The sequence below is a fragment of the Artemia sp. Qi Xiang Cuo genome, chromosome 2 (genome assembly GCF_049724085.1).
Source record: "Artemia sp. Qi Xiang Cuo chromosome 2, ASM4972408v1, whole genome shotgun sequence".
Taxonomy (NCBI): Eukaryota; Metazoa; Arthropoda; class Branchiopoda; order Anostraca; family Artemiidae; genus Artemia; species Artemia sp. Qi Xiang Cuo.
Window position 1 is genome coordinate 47711425 of NC_142795.1, and position 22595 is coordinate 47734019.

Sequence of the window (22595 nt, forward strand, 5' to 3'; positions counted from 1 at the left end):
TTCTTTTTAGAATTGGGAACTGAAAATCCTTTTATTGTGCTTTGCAATCTTCTGTTCACTATTATTTAGGCAACAAAGCCTTTGTTATTTGTTACTTGCCGAAACTCTAATTTTTGGTTTATTGATAAGTGTTATTTTTAGTAGAATGAAGTCCCTTCTTGTTGCTATGGATACTCATATAATCAAAATCTATTTCATTTCCAGCCCATTAGCAACTGAGATTGAGACAGTTGATAAAGAGCCACACAGAGACATGATGGAAAATTTTATTTTTTCAGTTTGCAAAAATTAGAGTAAGTGTATTGCTATTACTACTACTATAAAAGTCTTGCAATTTCAAGCCATAAAAATTAAGCCAATGTAAAAAAATGGAATATTAAGCCAATGGCAGAAAATTGGCATATACTCCTCCTCCGTCTTATCAAGTTTTGAGCTTTTGCTTAGGTACCTCTGAAAAATATTGTAAAGATTGTAAGATTCAGATTTCAGATTCAGATATTTTTATTAATACAAAAACAACTCAACATGACAACAAATCGCACTAAAACAAAAAGATGCTTGAAAAAGCAAATAATTCAGATTATTGAGATTATAAATTTGAATATTGTAACCATATTACAACCGATTTAGAGGCCTTTAATCTTTCTCGTGCCCTCTTGCCCGTCTTTAAGAAATAAATATTCTAGGACTGGAGTTTTAGTCCGTCTTAGGGAGATCTGAAAAAATATCTAAGCAGCTCTTTGATGATACCGTGTACCTTTTGGCTTGCTATGTTTTAGAGCCTTAATTTTGAACAAAAAGTGTGTGAATGATGTCACATTCATATGCATTTAAAGAGAGATTGAAAACAAATCTTAAACGTAAAGAGCAACGTTAGAACCCAAAACGAACTGAAATTTTCCTGTGTATGAAGGAACCTTTCGCTCCCTAAATCCCCTGTCTTTAGGCTAAAGTTTATTGAGGGCTGAAATGATAGTATTTTACAGTGTAATAATTTAACCAGTGGATACTTACATTTTTTTTTTTTTTAGTGAATGTCTTTCAAAATACTTGAACTATAAATCTGATTGTTTAAAGCTAATGGGATAATTACACAGTTCCAATCCCAAAAACAATTTTTTTTTGTCACATAGGTCTTACAGTAGAGCACTCGTTCTTATAGTAGATGGGGATCAAAGTCAAACTTTGGTGGAAAGAGTGGGAGATTAAGGGAGCAGTAGCCCCACTATTTACTGAATAGTTTCTTTTAGTTTTGATTTCAAACGTTACTTTATACTTCCGTTGGATTGATTTTTTCTAATCTAGTTATTAGTTTAGATTGAAAAGGGATTGAGGACAATTTTAGGCGCAGACCTTAATGACAAGTTACCCTCATTCAATCTTTTTGAACGTACACTGAGAAGGGGATGGAGGTCGACTGTTCCCTTGATTTTTTGTTTCTTCTTCTGTTTTATAAAATCGTCAGTTTGGTATATTCATTAAAAGAAATACCCTTTTCTTTGTTAGTTTCATTAAAAAATCGAAAAAAAAAATCTACGCCTCTATATTTGAAAAAAGACGTTTTGCCCCCTCTATATTTGAAAAAATACATCTGCCTCCCCTTTTCATTTTTGTGAATTCATGCCCCTGTCCCTTGGGCTCCTAAATATGCAGTGAGAAGGACTACAGAATACACTTTGAAAAAGAATTTGGTTAATTTAAGGGTTAAAATCGATACTCTAGGTAGATACCCTCGGCCAGGGTAAATTTTGCTCGTTTTAATTTTTAACATTGATCCATATTGGTATTTGGAAAAAACTTAGGTTTTTCAATTTTCACAGTTTAATCGACTGAAAGTACAGGGAAAGAACAAAAACTGGCTTCCTTACCGAGAAAGCATATGTGCAGCCAAGGCCATATCCAGTAGTTTTTTAGGGGTAGGGGGAGGGGGAAGAGTTTACAAAAGTATTTCTTTGGGGGGGGGTCTACAAACAAACTTCAAAAAATGCAAACAAATTTTTTTATAATCATTTTTTGTTACATTTTTACAAGTCGGACAAACATTTCGGGGAGGGGGGTTCATACCCCCTAACTTTCCCTTGATACGGCCTTGTGTGCAGCCCTAGTCTGCCAGCTGATGCTGGAATGATATTGTGTAATACTGGAGATTTTGGCTTCTCGACTATCAACATACAGACTTTTCAAACCACACATTTTTGGAGTGTAATTTAAAAATTGTAATGACACATCTCTTCTGATTATTCTTTTTATTTTTCAGAATAAAAGTTAACTCATAATTAAATAAAAAATAACCGCAATCGAAGTGTAACCGCTATAAATAAATAGTGGTAGTTTCTATACGCGTGCATTGCATATTGTGTATTCAGAGCATATTGCAATTGCACGTGGATCTATTGGCTTGTTTTCTGATAAAAAACGTTTCTGAAAAATAGAACATAACACACAGATTTTTCATACGTATTTAATGAACTGATTGGGATTAACTGCTAATTTTATTTGGAAGATAGAAGGTTCAAACTATAAGCCGGCCAATATAGTCTTTTAAGAGTCGTACAGTCTTTTGATTCAGAATCCAGATACGATAACATTTTACTACAGTTACTTACATTATATAATCCTGGAATTCGATTCTGGTGATGAAATTTTGTGTAAGTGTCTTTACAATAACCCAAGAAACAAGAAGAATAAGATTTATAGAATATTTTTGAGAGCAACGGGACGAGAAAATAGTACCTAGATTGTCTACTGGAATGTCTTTCCATATACGGTAAAGTTCTACCAAATCATATTATTGACTTACACATAAAGTGAACATACCACTCGATGCCTTTTTTATGCTCATTACGAATATAGTAATCATTTCCATCGGAAATGAATTTCAGCCCCCCCTCCTATATATGCCGATTCAGGGTATATTCACTTTATGGTTTATTCACTTTATGGTGTATTCACTTTATTCCTAGCTCAATAATATGATTTGGTAGAACTTTACCCAACATACAAAAAGTGTTATAACGCAAAAACATTAAAAAGATTTTAATATGACCTCTTTTTTTCTTTGAATGGAAATATCTTCCTTACGTGAACCTACCCTCTCCCCTAAAAAATGAAAAAAATAAACTGAACTAACTTTTTCAGTTGTTTTACCACTACAATGTTACGACACCTATGAGGCACAACCATGGTCTTTCTTCCTGCTCATCCCTTCGAACAAACGCCTCAAATTCTTCAAGAGAAGTATTACCATTCACTCCTCACGCAGGTAAGCCTGGAACTATAGTAAGGGCACCCCCGTCCGTAAGCTTTGCGGCTAGTTCTACTATTAAAAGTATCGCATTCAAAAGAGTATATGATTGTGGAGATCTACCAGCTGCAGTATTGCATGATTCTCAAGGAAGAAAAATATCCTGGAAGGTAAAAGTTATTATATTGTACCCTGAGAGATATATCTGTAGTAACATATTGATGTGCAATATCCATTGTGACGATATGACTTTGTTGTGTATGAAGCTTGGAAATTCAATGGAAATTCCACCCAAATTTAAAATTGAATAGCCACAAAAAAGTCGACCGTATGGAAGTAGAGAGCAAAATTGAACTTTAAAACAAGCAGATTTTATTCCGTGTTTCCGGAGTATGTATGGAATAAATTGCATACGGAATAAATTTTGCTCGTTTTCCTGTTTACTGCTTCTCTTAACTTTGATGTGACAAAACTTTTTACTCTTTGCTTAATGGCGTGAAGGTTTAGGCCTGTATAAGGCAAACCACAAAATTCGCCATTTTTGTAGATAAGAGCTTGAAAATCCACAGCATGGTTCTTTGACCTTTTTTTAGGTGGGGAAGGGGGTAGATGTGTCAAGGGGTCCATTTTAATGTCAAAACATCCTAACCCTCATTGGGAGTTCAGATAAATATGGAGTTAGTTCCAAAGAATGGGTGAAGTAACGAGGTAGAAATTGATACCTAGTCCTTCTTGATTTCCGGGAATATTTTTGGTCTACGCCTTTATTAAGTAGGTATAGAGTAATATTTAACCCGAAAGAGAACATAATTTATTCCGTGTGGGAAGAGGTTGCCCCTGCTCATCTCCAACTCCCCGCCCTTCGTGGTCATAGAAACTTCAGAGGATGCTAATTCAATCGGAAATTGATTATTCTAGTCCCTTTTTTTAAAGTCGAAAGTGACTGGAGACCATCCAGCCCCTGTCCTAGAAGCTTTTTTAAATATCTGGACCGTTTTCAACCCCTTAGACTATCTAATAGGCATTACAAGGTATCAATTTTGTACCTTCTCTGGGGCAACTCAATTTTGCATATGGGAAATTTTCTTGGGCTAGAGTTTCACAAACCCTCTAAAGGCTCGAGTTCCACGCCCACTCTACCCACTGTACCCTAAAAAAAACCATTTTGAACATTCTGTCTTTGATCATAATATAATATTGAAAAGTCAAAATTAATTAAATTTCAAGAAGCTATTTCATAATTTTCAATCTTTGGTACAGATAGAGATAGTTCCTTAGAGGGATAGATTCAATATTATTATGGCATCGTTACATCAAGTTATCTTTTCAAAAATACTAAAAGAGATATATGTATATGTGAAAAAGAGAAGAATATTCAGAAGTTTTGTTTTGAACGGATACCATGATGTCCGTCGATTAAAAATTAAGCACATTAAAAGAGCAAAGCACAGGGTTTAAAAAACTCAGTATCTGACTGTAAAGATTTTCTGTTCATTGATGACACTTACCAGTAACAGTAGCAGTAGTTGTAGCAGCAGTAGTGGTAGTAGTAGTAGTAGTAGTAGTAGTAGTAGTAGTAGTAGTAGTAGTACAAATAATAGTAGCAGTATTAGTAGTATTAGTAGGAGTAGCAGTAGTAGCAGTAGTAGTAGTAGTAGTAGTAGTAGTAGTAGTAGTAGTAGTAGTAGTAGTAGTAGCAGGAGTGGTAGTAGTAGCAGTATTAGTAATATTAGTAGTAGAAGTAATAGTAGTAGTATTAGCAGTAATAGTAGTAGTAGTAGAAGTGGTAATAGTAGTAGTTGTAGTAGTAGTATTAGTTCCAGCAGTATCACTAGTAGTAGTAGCACTAGCAGTAGCATTAGGAGTACTACTAATAGCAAAAGTAGTAGTAGTAGTAGTGGTAGCAGTAGTAGCAGAAGTAGTTGTAGTAGTAGTAGTAGTAGTGGTGGTAGTAGCAGTATCCTCAAACTCTTCTAGAGAAGTATTACCCTTCACTCATGCAGGTAAGCCTGGAACTATATTCACAAAGAAAGTCGACCGTATGAAAGTAGAGAGCAAAATTGAACTTTAAAACGAGCAGATTTTATTCCGTATTTCCGGATTATGTATGGAATAAATTGCATACGGAATAAATTTTACTCATTTTAGTGTTTACTGCTTCTCTTAACTTTCATGTGACAAAACTTCTTTCCTCTTTGCTTAATTGCATAAAAGGTAGTCCTGTTTGGTCTTGGTCGTCTAATAAGCTAAAATCTTTCAGGAATTAAGTGACTAGGGCAAGATACCAACATTTTGCTAACGGTATTCTTTAAAAACGACACGGAGCTGAGTAAATTAAAAGACGTTATGTTTGTTCACTATTTCCTATGAACTACCTGAGAGATATCAAAATATGGGCAGTATCAATCAATCAATATTTTAAAAACTGGACTAGCCTTGCAATATTGTTACATTTAATGTAGTTTAGATAAGCTGGAGTCAAACTTTATGTAAACAATAAAATTGCATAGATTGCAGCCGTGGAGGCTGGTATTATCCTCCACAGTCCTTAGGGACTGTGGAGGCTGGTGTTATCCCCAGAGGCATATTTATTTCACTTTTTAATCATTCTAAGCCAGATAGCATTCTCCAAATTTCGATTGAATGTCTTTGGGGGAAAGGGGTGTAGAAGGGAGCTAGTAGCTCTCCAATCTGTTTCGTCTTTTAAAAAAATTACTAGAACATTTATTATTCGTTCAAATGATCCCTTTTTGTATCTTCTAGGACCCTTGGTTCGATAAGATCATCCCCGAGGGAGAAAAAAAAACATACATCTATGATCTTTCTTTTGGCAAAAAGCACAAAATTCGCTATTTTTGTAATCGAAAATCGGCAGAGCTTGAAAGAGCTTGAAAATTTACAGCAGGGTTCTTTGACCTCTTTTTTAGGTGGGGAGGGGGGTCCATTTTAGTGTCAAAAGATTCTAACCCTCATTAGGAGTTCAGATAAATACGGAATTAGTTCTAAAGAATGGGTGAAGTGACGAGGTAGACATTGATACCTAGTCCTCATGATCTCCGGGAAAATTTTTGGTCTACGCCTTCATTATGTAGGTATAAAGTAACGTTTAACCCGAAAGAGAACAGAATTTATTCCGTGTGGGAGGGGGCTGCCCCTCCATATATCCAACTCCCCGCTTCGTGGTCATAGAAATTTCAGAGGATGCTAATTCAATCGAAAATTGATTATTCTAGTTCCTTTTTTTAACTTTGAAAGTGGTTGGAGACCATCCAGCCCCTGTCCTAGAAGCTTTTTTTTATATCTGGACCGTTTTCAACTCCTTAGACTATCTAATCGGCATGTCAAGGTATCCATTTTGTGCCTTCTCTGGGACTACTCAATTTTGTATATGGGGAAATTGTCCTGGGCTAGAGTTTCACAAGCCCTCTAAAAGCTAAAGTTTCACACCCACTCTACTGGAAAAAAACCATTTTAAACAGTTTGTCTTTGATCATAATATAACATTGAAAAGTCAAAATTAATCAAACTTCAAGAAGCTATTTCATAAAACTGAATCTTTGGTACAAATAGAGATAGCTCCTTAGAGGGATACATTCAATGTTATTATGGCATCGTTACATCAAGTTATCTTTTCAAAAATACTAAAAGAGATATATGTATACATGAAAAAGAGAAGGGACGTAAAACATTCTTCATAATTTTTTTTTTGAACGGATACCATGATGTCTGTCGATTATAACTTGCGCACATTAAAAGAGCAAAGCAAAGGGTTTAAAAAATTCAGTATGACTGTAAAGATGTTCTGTTCATTGATCACACTTACCAGTAACAGTAGCAGTAGTTGTAGCAGCAGTAGTGGTAGCATTAGTAGTAGTAGTAGTACTAGTATTAGTAATGTTAGTAGTAGTAGTAGAAGTAATAGTAGTAGTATTAGCAGTAATAGCGACATGAAAGGGGTTCTGTTATTGAAATTCGAGAAGTATGAATAGTAAATAGTTAGAAAATGAAATAAATTATGAAGTAGAAAGGTCTTACTGCAAAAAATATGACATTGAAAGGCTGAAATTTTCAAGAAATCTTGAATTTTTTACTCGAAAGGGATTTTGCTATTGAAATTCGAAAAATAAGAATTTTAAATGGTTAAAGAATGAAATAAATTATGAAGTAGAAGAGCCCTACCTGAAGAAATGTGATGTGAAATACTGAAATTTTCTAGAAATTTGGAATTTTTTACATGATAGGGATTTTGCTATGGAAACTAAAAAAAGGAGAATCATAAATCGTTAAAAAGCAATTGAATTAGGAAGTAGAAAACCTTAAGTTGAAAAAAATGATGTTAAATAATTTAAGGATGTAGCAGTCACTCCGCCATAAGATATTTGCTGGTAAAAGTTATCTTCTAGCAATATGGAAAGCCCAGCAAGAGTTTTAAAGATTACCTTGGTCCGGCATGCTTAAAGTGGCACTCACACCTGTCTCTCCATCTGAAATTATGTTAATCATACGAAATCTGTGAGGCTATTAGGCCTCTGCGTTCGACAGAGTTCACACAAAAGTTTTAAAAGCAGTTGCCCCGTCTGTCATTGAGCCCCTTACTTACTTAATAAATTTGTCATTGCAAAAGGGTACTTTCCCAAAATTAATAAAGTAAGCTAGTGTAATTCCGCTGCACAAAGGAGGTTCTTGACTTGACCCGGCTAATTACAAACCTATATCTATTCTTTTAGTATTTTCAAAAGTTTTTGAAAAACCTATAAAGCAGCAGCTACTCCTGTTTCTGGAGAAGAAAGGGCTTCTTAATAATCGCCAGTTTGGGTTCAGACCAGGGCACTCCACCCAAGATGCACTAGCAGCTTCAAGCTTATGGATACACAAAGATCTGAACTCTGGCCTACTAACTGCAGCGGTTCTGCTTGATATCAGAAAAGAATTTGATAGTATGTACCACTCAGTTCTCCTCGGGAAACTGTAACACTTAGGAATACGAGGTGAAGCTCTGGATTGGTTCGGATCTTATGTTAGGGACAACAGGATTTATATGGGGGAATATATAAGGAACGATGTACTCGTCAACTGTGATTTCACCTAGGACTCAATATTAGGCCCGCTAATATTCCTGATCCACGTTAACGATCTAAGTCTAGTGCTGAACCTCGCTCGCACTCATCTTCACTGCTCTAACCTATGCCATGATGTAGATTATTTTCAGTCCAAAGATGATGAGAATGATCTTGTGGCCTTTCCTGATGATTCGACGCTTGCCAGTTGTCAAAAGGATAAGACAATGCTCATGTATAAGCTGAGGGATGTTTTGGAGAAGACATATCTCTGGGTGGATGCGAAATGAATAGTCATTAATGTTGATAAATCTTGCGTTTCATTTTTTTCCTGGGTCGCAGGTGTTCATCCAGAGATATGTGGCATCCCAACTTCCAGAGGTCTGATTAGTCGGCCAGAAAAGCGCTTCACGAAATACCTGGGAATCCTCATTGATGAAAACCTGTTGTTCCTGTATCACATCCAAGCAGTAGAGCTGAAGCTATCCTGGAATCTTGGAATAATAAAAAAAACTGAAGCTCATCTTGCCACAGAAAACACTTTTCCCTCGGTACAACGCCCTCATAAAGCCCTGTTTACAGTACTGTGCAATGACCTGGCAGTCAAATTTCAAATCTAGCCTGCAAAAATTGAATTCTATTCATAGACAACATCTCATATTCATTGGAAAAAATGAAGAGTACTTGTCACTAGAGTTGCTGCATCAACTGTCATGCTTTACCATTGTGTTTAAGTTTCTAGCTGGTGAGCTTCCTCTTTCATTTAAAACATCATTCCAGCCTAACTCGGACCATCATAATTTGCCTACTCGATCGTCATCAGACCTGCACATACCCTTCACCCTGACTGTACGATCAGAATTTGCTCAAAATATAGCATGCTCAAAGGTATGGAATCAGATCCCGGAAGAGCTGAGAGGCTGGAGCTCCCTTACTTTCATTTAAAAAAGAGTAAAAATTATTTATTGGCATTACAAAAGAAAAGTTAAAGTAGAGTATGATAAATAATGTAAAGTATGATAAATAAAACATTTAAGATTAAAATATAAATAATTAAAGCGTGATTTCTTTATTATTATTATCTATGATGGGATGGCTTCCCCTGGGAAAAGGAACAGGAAGCTAATGGTTATTTGTTTTTTTTATTAATGAGAGGTAATGTTGTGTCTGGGAGTAACAGCGGTGACCACTCTACGTATTAAGTTGAAATGATATTATTTGTGGTTCTCGGCGTCCAGAAATGGACTAAGTATTTTGTATTATGTACGATTTACTTTTTGTCTTTGTAAATAAACCCATTTTGAATTGAATTGAGTAAATGGGATAATTAACTGTTTTGAACCTGGATATTCCTTATTGTTATCGCTTGAAGACTGGATGCCGCAGAAATAATGGATGAAATTACGCAAAATGGGGATATTGCATGGATTACATCTCTTCGCCAGGAAGTTTCATCACTATTGTGAAGCATAATGGGGGAAAAAAATGCAATATGGATACACCCCTTATTATCTACTTCTGTTCAATAAGAACCGTTCAAGGAAAATATTTTGGAGTGTGTTATTTTGCCACTCACAAAATGTTGTTGTCTTGAAGCGTTCAGGCATAGGAATTAATTTGATTCCCCTCAATCTTTTGTCGCAAAATAATACTGATGTACAATCATGTAAATCTTTTGCTAGGATTGACTCTGCCCGTGAATGATCTATTCATGCGGTAACATTTTATTTAGATCTTCACAAAGTCTTCTTTTCCAACCACCCAATTTTTGCAGGAAAATTATTTGCGGTTTCCTTTTTGAAACTTTTTCATCTTCTTTTAGACGAACCCAGATACTCTCGACCCAACCATTTATGTCCCTCTTTTTCTGGATGGTCTTTGTGAAACAAGTAAACCCTATGATGTGCTAAGCAGGTTTGGAGGATATGACCTAATTGGGAGATTTTGTGACAGGATTCCTGGATTCATCCAGTTGGTAGTATCTCCTATAAGACGTAAGTATAACTTGACTGCAGATTTAAACTGTAGCCCCAGTGACTCGGCTCCATTAGAGCTGCAGCAACTGTGTCCAATGAGTCGCTGTTGTGAAGAAACACCAGCCACTATATCTATGGGATTTCATTCGAATCCTCTAAAAGCACAACATAAACAAAGTTAAAAATTTTAAGAGAATCCCTAAGAAAAAACCTCAGATCCATGAAAATATACTTCATGAGATTTATCAATAACTCCGACTAGTAAATTAAGTTACATAAAAGAGCAGAATATATCTTGTGAATACACCTAATTATTTTTAAAATGCTGTGTAGATCTCCTCAAATATCAAAAATTGCCTAATAGAGCTTTGATCTAATAAAATATATTCCGTGAGTTGCTTCAGGAGGAGGTATAGGGAAAGAATATATCAATAAAGTCTAATAAGTACAGTGAATTACATATAACACTTTTTTTCTCTAAACATACTTGAATTTAGAACTGTGAAATATTCTCTTTATTTGAGAAGCTAGAGACAGTTTTCATCATTAGTTTTGATGTATCAAATACATATGGATACTAAGTGTATTTTATAGTAAACCCTCGGTTGAAGCAAGCGTGAAGCTACCCTTTTTTATTGGTGTCGTCAAGGGAGTTCCTGAAAACCAGAGTGAAGCTTCAAAGATCCCCTTCCAAAGAGCTCCAAAATGTCAAAATGTTGCTCCTCTCGCACTTTTAAAGTAAATTTCGATTTTTGTGAAGACCATGATGAATTCTTAAGAAAATAAGTGAAAATTGTTTATGAGCGTCTGGTTACTCAAAAATACGTGTTCCGAAATTTGTTATTTTTGTCATAAAAGTGGTTACAAAGCCATTTCGAGGATTGTTGCGATACACCCATCTGTACGAGATGTGGATCTTCCTATCACGAGACAAAGCGAAGTACACCAAGCACTGCAAAAGTATTCTTTGTGTCTTGTCAAATTGTGACCAATACTGCTACAATATAAAGTGTCCCGAGAACCGCAGAAAAAGACACATAAGAAGGATACCCTAGTTATTTTATAAACAAAATCCCAGTGTTTTATGATTTTACTAGTACAATTGATATTCTGTGTATCCAGGAACATTATTTGACTTTCATGAGTTCATTTTTGCGTTGAATAAATCTGGAAGTTATGTGCCTAATAGCGTACCCTCAGGTGGTCTGACCATTTATGCAAAGCGTGATTTGACATCTAGCATTTTTAAGGAGGGTGATAATTTCCTTACTCTGTGTGTTGAAGGTTTTTAGTAGTTGATGTTTTTCTGCCGATAGACTATCGCAATCATCTGTTTGAACGTCTGTTCGTTCTGACTTATGACCGACTTGATTCTTGTTTTGATTAAATAAAAAAAACAAGTTTCTTAAACTGAATGTAAGGAGCGACATTAAAACTTAAAACGAACAGAAGTTATTCCGTATATGAAAGGGGCTGTCCCCTCCTCGATGCCTCGCTCTTAACGCTAACATTTCTTATTGTTTTAAAAAATAGCGCTGTGAGAAAGAGTTTAAATAAAGCGTAAAGAGGGAGGCATTGAGAAGGGGACAGCCCCATTCATACATGAACTAATTTCTGTTCGTTTTAAGTTTTAATGTTGGTCCTTACTTTCAGTAAAAAAAACTTGTTTTTTTATTTAATTTTTGAATGTTTATGAATTAATGCAGGTTTTGATTTTGGCTCACCGTACAGGAACAATTAAAAAAAATTGCACACCAATTTTACCTTTATTTGGTTAAATGACTTTCTCGAAAGTTGTTTAATTTTATTTACGAACGTTTTTATTAGTAATAAATATATGTAACTTACGAATTAACTTACGCAACGAACTTCCATATCCATATATTTTAATAGGTATATTAGGGGGTACGCCCCCTAGTCAATACCTCGCTCTTTACGCTAAAGTTCGAATTTTCTTCCAATTCTTTAAAAATGACCCCTTAATCACAAAGGCCGTTAATTAGAATAAATAGCTCTTATGAAGGTACTAAAAAAACTTTAATGTAAAGAGTGAAGCAATTACTAGGGGGCGAACCCAATCATATACTTGATAATTTCTGTTCATTGTAAGTTTTGATGTTACTCCTTACTTTCAGTTGAAAAACTTGTTTATTTTTTTATTTAATTTTTGATCTTTTTTTAAATAATGCTGGAAAACCCGGCGCCCCCTTCATAGCAATGTCCCTTCCCCCATAAAAACTTCCTCCGTGGAAAGATCCCCCCACATAAACCCCGACCCCCCCCCTCCAATACCAGAAAAAAATCCCCCTTGTAAACGTCTGTATACTTCCCAATAACCAATACTAGGCTATATGTAAACATTAGGTAAAGTTCATAACTTTCAGCCCTCGCCAGTAGTTACCTAGTATGCAGTATGAGATATACATGAAAATATACATTGAAATTGCTGTTGATTTGAACGGTACATGAAAATATACATTGGAATAGTGCAAGAAAAACTCATGGCTGTGTCATTAAACTACACGTGAATATTTTAAAAGTTGGCACACTATAATGCATGTTATGAAACTAAAGTCAAGGTTTTTTAAACTTGGCAAGGTATAATGTGGTCAAACATGTTTTTAGAGTATGGTCGTAATTATATAACTTGAGCAGACAGGTTTTTTTTTTTTTGTTATTAAAAAGAATTTCATAAGAATGTACATCGTGAGTTCAGGTGCACATTTTTATTTAAAGGTGGTATGGTATAAAGTAGTCAGACATGTTTTGAGGAGTATGCACAAAATAATGTAACTCAACCATAGTGTTTTTCGAAGGCAACATCCGTTTTTGTTCGTCCTTGAAATTCCGTATAAAATGTTCATGCATAACAATTTAATTTTCATTAGGTTTTAATATATCGTACAGTACACTGAAAACTTTGAAACAATGGATATTTCATTTTTCAACGTGAGTATAGTTTACTGAATTTCTTAATTTATTTCCAGATAAAAATTGTTTTACCAGTAAATTCAAATTTCAGGGGTATAGGTCCCCCTCTCCTCCAACAACACAAACATTAAAACATGATGAGCATACTCGCTAGAAAACAAATTTTACGCTTTTTTCCCTTATGTAAATAAAATCTATCCTCTACTGCTTTGTTTACATGTTTTAATTCACTAGAAAGAGTTCATTTCGTTCAAAAATATCCTTTTCCCATCGTCCATCTAAAATGTGCTGTCTTTTTCCGGTTTGAATAAAACCATCCATGTTTATAATCCTGCTACCAAGAGGGGATGATTTCAAAATAACATTGGCATGCGTCTTATCGGGGTTTAGATAACAAAGGAAGGAAATGCGCGATTCAAGACTCGTTGACAAGAGTTTCTTTTTTTTGGCCAAATTAGACGAGATGTATTTGATGAAAGCAAAAGGATTTAACAGATGATTAAGAGGCTTTTATAAAAATATAAGACAGGGAAGGGGCCAATGTATCAATTCTAACACGGTCATTGTAAGGTGAAAACACAAACTAGTTCTACGAATGAACAGTAAAGGGGGGAGGGGTGAGTTATTTGTGCAGACACGTATATCCTTTGACAAGAAAACTATTGTGGTCATTCCGACACACACCACTGAAGTTTAGTGTTTGGTTAGTTTTTAATATGGTTGACTATTTTTTAGATATATATTTTAAATCATTGTATTGGATTTGATGTACTGGGAGGGGCGGGAGAGGGGGATTCTTTGTGCAGACTAATTTTTTCTTCTGTAAAAAAGGGAATAGGTTTTTTTTCCATACTAAATTTTGTCTTCTTTTTAAGAAAGAGGATTCCTAAAAGTAACCTCCTCAAAAAAAGACACCAAGACGGAATGCTTCCACATCGACGCAATCTACGCGGCGATCCATTTTAATTTTGTTAAACCAATCAGAACCCTCTGATGCCAGTGACAGCTCTGCACAGACCACTATGCAACCTGGTAGAAAATTCAAGAGGGAATGGATACTTTCTCATAATGCATCGGTCTTGTCTGCTCGACATCGGGATAAGACCCCCCTTCATACTTTTCCAGGGATTTCGGATATACAAGTGCAATCTGAATTTGTAAATGTATATATTTTAGCTCTAACTTATACGTGATTATTTACTTAAAAATGCTAGGAGGAATTGGGTTTTGTTGGATTATATTGCTAACAGGTATATTTTAAATATTCAGGAAACCTACGAGTAGATAAATACTTCACTAGAGATAAGAGTATTTTTTTTTCTGAACTTTCTGAGGGAGAAGGGGGTAACTTTTTAGTTTTAAAAATTAGTTTACGACTAGAAAAATGCTTCACTACAGATAAGGCTATTGTATTTTCTTCTGAACTTTCTGAGGGAGGAGAGGGTAACTTTATAGTTTACGACTAGAAAAATGCTTCACTACAGATAAGGCGATTGTGTTTTTTTCTGAACTTTCTGAGGGAGGAGGGCGGGGGTAACTATTTAGTTTAAGAAATTAGTTTACGAGTAGAAAAATGCTCCACTACAGATAAGGCTATTGTGTTTTTCTGAAATTTCTGTGGGGGGTTGGCGGGGGTAACTATTTAGTTTAAGAAATTAGTTTACGAGTAGAAAAATGCTCCACTACAGATAAGGCTATTGTGTTCTTCTGAACTTTCTGAGGGAGGAGGGCGGGGGTAACTATTTAGTTTAAAAAATTAGTTTGCGAGTAGAAAAATGCTCCACTAGAGATAAGGCTATTGTGTTTTTCTGAACTTTCTGAGGGACGAGGGCGGGGGTAACTATTTAGTTTAAGAAATTAGTTTACGAGTAGAAAAATGCTTCACTACAGATAAGGCTATTGTGTTTTTCTGAACTCTTTGAGGGAGGAGGGCGTTGGTAACTATTTAGTTTAAAAAATTAGTTTACGAGTAGAAGAATTATCCACTAGAAATTTGGCCATTGTTTTTTTCTGAACTTTCTAGGGCGGAGGGTATGTATTTAGTTTAAATAATTCTAGGAGGAGGAATTGAGTTTTATGGGGGCTGGTGTGGAAAAATGGTACATGTTAAATGTTCAGGTAAACACACGACTAGAAATGGACATGATTTTCCAAATTTATGAAATAATGGTTATTTCACATAGAAAATAAAACCTTTTTTCTATAGATTAATTATATAGCAGCGCCATTGGGTGATGAGACATCAGCATTTACTAGACCAATTCTATCACCACAAATGGAGTTCAGAGACAAACCTTTATTAGTTCTAGACAATATGGAGTGGCATCGAGGTTTTTTTAATGATGTTTTTGGGGACATGGCTTGCCTAGACGATTTAACTTGTGATATTGACATGTTTGAGGACCCGGAATGGTCAGATAGATTTATGCGTGAGCATTTAGGGGGTGTTACTAGTGCATCTGAACCGGGTCCTCATAAAGAAATTCCAACACAGGACAATACAGGCTGGCTCGATCAATTTTACCCAAACACCTTGGAATATGTACTATCAGGCTTAGGGGACTTCATGCCACCTCCAACCAATGTAATTGAACAGACTGGGGGTGGTGTTATTGACAATTCTATGTCACCTTCCACCATTCCGCTTAATGATATACCTAGTACTAGTAGTAGTAGTAATACAACAAAACACCAGTATCCCCTCTTCCAGATTTTTTTCTGTCCAACTCTGCCTTGCACCACACAAAGGTCTACAGTGCCAATTTCGTTGATCCCTTCAACTCTCTAATGTCGGGGGATATAATAACAGATCCCTCGGCCATTACGAATTTATATAATCATATTAGTCGCGCATTTTTTTAACAACAGATGGAAGCGTGGGGAGTGAGGGCCAGATTAAAAGCATAAAGATCACTAAAAATATTTTTTTAAATGAGAACGCGAGCGAGATGTATTCAAGATAATTGCACACAGGGATGCTGGAGATTCGACCACATTTATCAAATTACGTGGTGGTTTTTTTAAATTGGGCTAATAGTATTCAAAGCAAGTTGGAAAATTATATCGAGGGGACTAGTGGATCTGTGGTTTTATTTATTGAAAGTTTAAATGTTAATATTTGTAGATTCAAAAAGGATTTTATTGTAAGAGGTGAGCATGGGGAGAGTGCAATTGAATTAAAATATCATTCAGATTGAGAGGGGTGTAAGGGGATACAACGAATCTGTTTCGATACGAGGTTACAGTGTTTCAAGTATGCATTTTTAATTGCCGCATAAAGACCTCTACGCGATGATGCCACTAAGAAAAAGTTGGATAAAATGGCAGTTAATGGTAGGGAGGGTTCAAAGTTCCCCAAAGTAGATTTTAATTGTTTAAATTGTACATGTCCCGTAACCCTAAAAGGAATAGAGATTTTTTAGCGGGCTAATGCCCGTTTAAGGTTGGTGTCATGGTGTTACATCAAAAAACAGAATGTGAGGAAGGCGAGCGTTCCAATAAGAAGGGAGTATTATTTCCAGTGTAGGCTCCTTCAATTGAATCAGTAGAACATTGGGTGTGGCTTCTATACACCCAAACCACAGACCCCGATTCAATTGGTCTTTTCAATCCAATTACGGATATTAGTAGGGTTCTAAGTGAGGGTAAAAAGCGGGATGGTGTGTGTTATTACTGTCCAACATGTCTCTCAAGATTTCGCTCTGATTTAAAGTTAAAGCATCACACGAAACACTGTAAACGTCATGGATACCAGGCTGTGGAGACGGTAAGCGGAGATAGAGCGATCTTACGTTTTAAAAATTTCCAAAACACGCTCCTGCAGAGCAATAAGATCGCTTTAGACTGCGAAGCTAAACTGACGGACGTGTGCGATCCGTCAAATTCAAATCGTGTTAAAATACATGAAGCCATAGGGGTCTGTTACGCTCACGCGCAACGAGATTCCAATAATACCATGCAAGTGCTGGATGTAGTTGAGATGTTGGGTGACGGTGAAGACTGCATGCGCTCGGCATTGGTCAGTCTAATTAAAACAGCGAACGGTGCAATTTCGTGCCTTCGTTATACAAACTATCCTATGCTCCTATCACCAGATGACATATTGGCCATGAAAAATCGTAAAATATGTTGGGTTTGTAAGGGAGAATTTGATGATGTTGTTGGGAATGGGGGAGGAGGAAGGTGATTGACCATGATCATTTGTGGCAGGAAATTACATCGGAGGGAGTAACTTTAGGGGGTTAGCACATCAGTCATGCAATTTAAACGTTAGACAACAATATTTCGTACCTGTTTTTATACACAATTCCAATTACGACTTAAAGTTAATTCTACCGGCATTGGCCCGCATTGCCAAGGGTGGAGTTGTAGATGACGCATGGATAGATGGTTCTTTTTCATATAAAATCATACCCAAATCATCGGAGAAGCTACTGCTGCTAGAACTTACGTGGAATATGATTGACAAGGATAACACGTGACTGAATAAAATCCGTTTTTTAGACTCTTTCAGCTTCTTCCTCAAATCCTTAAGTCAATTGATTCAGGTACGGAAAAGTGACAATTTTGATAGCTTCCCCCTCCTCAAACAGCGCTTCCCCAATGATGAAATGTATGATTCATTAACGTGCAAGGGTATATATCCATATGATTATTACAACTCTGGCTCGAGGCTAGAGTAGGTGTCACTACCGCCCATTGAAGCTTTTTACAATTCTCTTACTGAGAGTGAGTGTACCACTAGTGACTATGAATTTGCTAAGAGGGTTTGGGCAAAGGACGGATGTAAAAATGGGTGGTATTATTGTAAACTACACTTGGCAAGTGACGTACCCACTCTTCTGGACATTGTGTGCAAAAATACAGAAAAAATCGATGAGGAATGTGGGTTGGATTTAGGTTGTCATTTTTCCACTCCTCATTTGGTGATGGACTTGATACTTAAAATCAGCAAAGAAGAAATAGGTCTGATCGCCGATGTAGATCAGCATTTGTTTGTAGAGAGATCAATGAGGGGTGAGTATGTTTTTCACGGGGATCGTATCATGAAAACTGATCCAACCGGACAGCACACCGATGAAAAGTCGGACGCAGTTTTTTTGTATAGGAATTCTCTTAACCCATCGGCAATGTCTCACTACTGTTTGCCGTGTGGCAATTATAAATGGCTTGACAATCCATGTGCTTCGAATTTCCCCGACATTGCCAGTGTTGAGGAGAATGGGGCACAGGGATGGTTTTTTGAAATTGACGGTGAAATACCCATGGAAATCCATGACTCGGTAAAAGACTTTGTTTTTCCGTGCATAAATAGACCGGTGGGTAGGGACTCTCTGAGCCCCTACAATTTATCTTTTGTAGAGGACGGGAGTATGCACTGGGTACCTTCAAAACAAAAACTAATTGCCGACCTCAACCCGAAACAGAATATTGTTGTTCATCATTTGCTATTGAAATGGATGGTGTCCAATGGTTTCAAGGTCACAAAGATTCATAGAACCCTCCAATTTGATCAAAAGCCTTTCATGAAAACGTTTATTGACACCTTTGTCAGTAAGCGTTCATAAGCGAAAACGAAAGTTGAAAAAGAAGTCTATAAACTCATTTTGAACTCAGCTTTCGATAAAATGGGCAAGTGCGTATGAAGCAAAAGTCATTGTGACATTGTAACCAACTCCAAAGATTGTTCTCAAATTATTACAGATCCAAGCTTCACATCGTTCACAATCATATGCTCTGATATGGTGCTCCTACATCGTAAGAAAAGAAACATTATTTTAAATAAAAATATTGCAGCCGGAAGTGCAATGACTGAAATATCCAAGAAACTCATGTTGTCATTTTATTATAATGTATGCAAGGTACAGTGGCCGATTGAGATACAAGTTCAAGTGTATTACGGGGATACTGATTCACTCCTGTTAAAAGTCAAAACTGAAACTCTATTGAATGATTTGGAAAATGGCGAGTACATTAGCTCACGAATGGACTACACTAATTGGGACGAATCCCTCTACCCAGATCTAGTGAAACGCCAGGCCCCAAATCAATTGTTAATGCTAAAATCTGAAACGGGTAGCGATCTGATATTCAGTGGTGTGTTTCCTGGTCCGAAGGTATACTGTGTGGAAACACACAACAAAGACATCAAATAAGTTTGCAAGGGGGTACCTAAACATTTTGTTAAAAAGTACTTCACCATGAATGTGTGTAGAATCTATGTAGAACGTAGTTTAATGCCAAGAGCGAAAGTAATGGCGATTCGCTCTTTACAATATAAAAACTACACACTTAGAGCTGAGAAAAACGCCATGTCGACCATATCGGACAAATTATATGTACTTGAGTATGGTGTTAAGGTAGTACAACACGTTAATTATTTAATTTCAGACCGTTTTTATTTTATTTATTAAATAAAACAACTCGGTATATAAAAATTAACTTAAATTCATTTAAAAAAAAGTATAAATTGGGTGGGAGGGTTTTTGGGTAATGGGGTGTTTTTTTTTAATTCTTTTTTCTATATCATAAACAATTTTCAATGTGTGTGTGTGTGTGTGTGTGTGTGTGTGTGTGTGTGTGTGTGTGTGTGTGTGTGTGTGTGTGTGTGTGTGTGTGTGTGTGTGTGTGTGTGTGTGTGTGTGTGTGTGTGTGTGTGTGTGTGTGTGTGTGTGTGTGTGTGTGTGTGTGTGTGTGTGTGTGTGTGTGTGTGTGTGTGTGTGTGTGTGTGTGTGTGTGTGTGTGTGTGTGTGTGTGTGTGTGTGTGTGTGTGTGTGTGTGTGTGTGTGTGTGTGTGTGTGTGTGTGTGTGTGTGTGTGTGTGTGTGTGTGTGTGTGTGTGTGTGTGTGTGTGTGTGTGTGTGTGTGTGTGTGTGTGTGTGTGTGTGTGTGTGTGTGTGTGTGTGTGTGTGTGTGTGTGTGTGTGTGTGTGTGTGTGTGTGTGTGTGTGTGTGTGTGTGTGTGTGTGTGTGTGTGTGTGTGTGTGTGTGTGTGTGTGTGTGTGTGTGTGTGTGTGTGTGTGTGTGTGTGTGTGTGTGTGTGTGTGTGTGTGTGTGTGTGTGTGTGTGTGTGTGTGTGTGTGTGTGTGTGTGTGTGTGTGTGTGTGTGTGTGTGTGTGTGTGTGTGTGTGTGTGTGTGTGTGTGTGTGTGTGTGTGTGTGTGTGTGTGTGTGTGTGTGTGTGTGTGTGTGTGTGTGTGTGTGTGTGTGTGTGTGTGTGTGTGTGTGTGTGTGTGTGTGTGTGTGTGTGTGTGTGTGTGTGTGTGTGTGTGTAGTAGTGTGTGTAGTGTGTGTGTGTGTGTGTGTGTGTGTGTGTGATGTGTGTATGCATGAATTTGTAGTTTATGTATGTGTTTGTGTGTGATGAATGTGTGAATGTGATGTATAGATATAATGATGTGTTGTTGTGTGTGTTAAACGTTCGTTACAAAAGTGGGATTTCAAATAATCGGAAGTTTTCTATCTTAGATGAAGAGGTATTAACACAGGAAAAAAGGATTCTTAATAATTTAAAATGTGACAACGCGGTGTTATCAAAAACATTATTTGGGCGAAACCGTTTTTGGACATTTTAGGCAATTATTTCGACGAAACAGTTAGAGACATTTTAAAAGTATGATTTTAGAATATATTTTCGAAAAGGATTTTAGGCTGAAACTCTAGGGTTGTTATAATACACAAGTTCTATTTGAACAGTGTTGTGAAGTCCGCTCCTTCAAGTTGAAAGGGCTCCAATACTCCTAACCCAAAGGAAGCTCCTGGTCCCCAAAGGTCCTCCTCCGGAGCTCTAAAATGGACCATCCAGCATTTTAATTGCACTTTAATTGTTGATATGGAAGGAGAAAAAAAAGTTCCTCGCTTACAATGATTTATTTAGTACAGGTTAACTACGTCCAGCACTTCAATCAAATCCGTCGCCAAACGACATAGGAAAATTCGGATTGTCGAGAAAGTTACACCAACACCAGCAACCAATATATGGGATTCATGCCCATTAACCGAGGCTGAAGAGCAATGTTTCATAGAACATACTGCATCGGTTGAAAGATGGTTGGATTTTATTGAGAATTATAATTAAGAGGGAGAAGCATTAGAGCTGGATCCCTATTTTGCATTTTATTCTGAAAATTTTTTTTTTGAATAAAACCATTATTTTATATATCATTCTCTTGTTGTAACTTATCCTCTAAGAATAAGACTTCATTTTCCTGACTAAAACAATATATATATATTTTTAACATGTTCAGTTGTCATTATGAAAGACATATGCCAATGTAACTTTTTTTTCTTCTTCTTCTTTTAATTGTTCCGGGGGTGGGACAATGACTACGAAAGATTTACATAGTTTATTAACTTTATAAAAATAATGGTTATTTCATATAGAAAATAAAAACTTTTTTCTACAGATTAATCAAATAGCGCCGCCGTTGAATAATACAACAACTGAATTTACGGGACCAATTCTGTCACCGCCAATGTAGTTCAGAGACGAAGCTACATTATTTGTAGATAATATAGAATGGCACGGGGGTTTCCTTAACGATGTTTTTTTTCGGGGAAATAGCTAGCCTAGACGATTTAACTTGTGATATCGATATGACAGAGGATTCGGACTGGGTAGATAGATTTATGCATGAACATTTAGGCAATGTTACTAGTGCAAGTGAACCGGGTCCTCGTAAAGAAATTACATTGCAGGACAATACAGGCTGGCTTGATCAATTGTCCCCAAACACCTTGGAATATGTACTAGGGGACCTCGTGTCATCTCCAACCATTGCAGTTGAACAAACGGGGGGCATTGACAATTCTATGTCACCCCCCACCATTTCGCTTAATGATACAACAATGCAAATTGTTGGGCCTAATTCTTCCGGGGACATTTTTGATGAGAACTTTACTATTAGTGAATTGGATCCTGTACAAATAGGTGCAGGACATGAAAATAGTGCTATGTCCTCGGAATTACGTGCATTTTATTTGTTAGAGTCTGCTCTAAGTCACATGCAAACGTACAGGGCAAATTTTAACCCCCCGAGGAAAACGTGGTTGACAGAGGCATTATTTTAAATGACCCTGTGAATTGTCTCCTTAGCTACATTGACAGAATTTAATCGCAATTGAAGATTTAGATTAATACAGGGAGGGGCCAAGGAGGGGTTAAGGCATGAGCTAATCAAAAAGTTTTTTTACAAAAGGGGACATCTGGGGATATTTTTTATTTTCATTTTTCAACTGGCAATCAGACTTTTTACCCTGGTCTAAACGAATTTGAAGACAATTTTTTTAACTGGGTGAATAAATTAATATCAACTTTGGACACGTTTAATGAAAGGGGATGTGGGTCCACCATTTTATACATTGAACACATGGATCTGAATCTCAGTAGAT

General features: G+C 36.5%; 1 protein-coding gene across 1 annotated transcript in view; it reads left to right on the forward strand.

The window, feature by feature from the left end:
* The first annotated feature begins 204 nt into the window (after window positions 1-204).
* Window positions 205-22595, forward strand: part of LOC148955296 (parkin coregulated gene protein-like) — a 63565-nt gene continuing 41174 nt past the window's right edge. The window contains exons 1-3 of the mRNA XM_089108136.1: window positions 205-293; window positions 3139-3414; window positions 10124-10295. Coding sequence (XP_088964262.1) covers window positions 3169-3414; window positions 10124-10295 — 418 coding nt within the window. The 5' untranslated portion in view covers window positions 205-293; window positions 3139-3168. The remainder of the gene's footprint in view (window positions 294-3138; window positions 3415-10123; window positions 10296-22595) is intronic.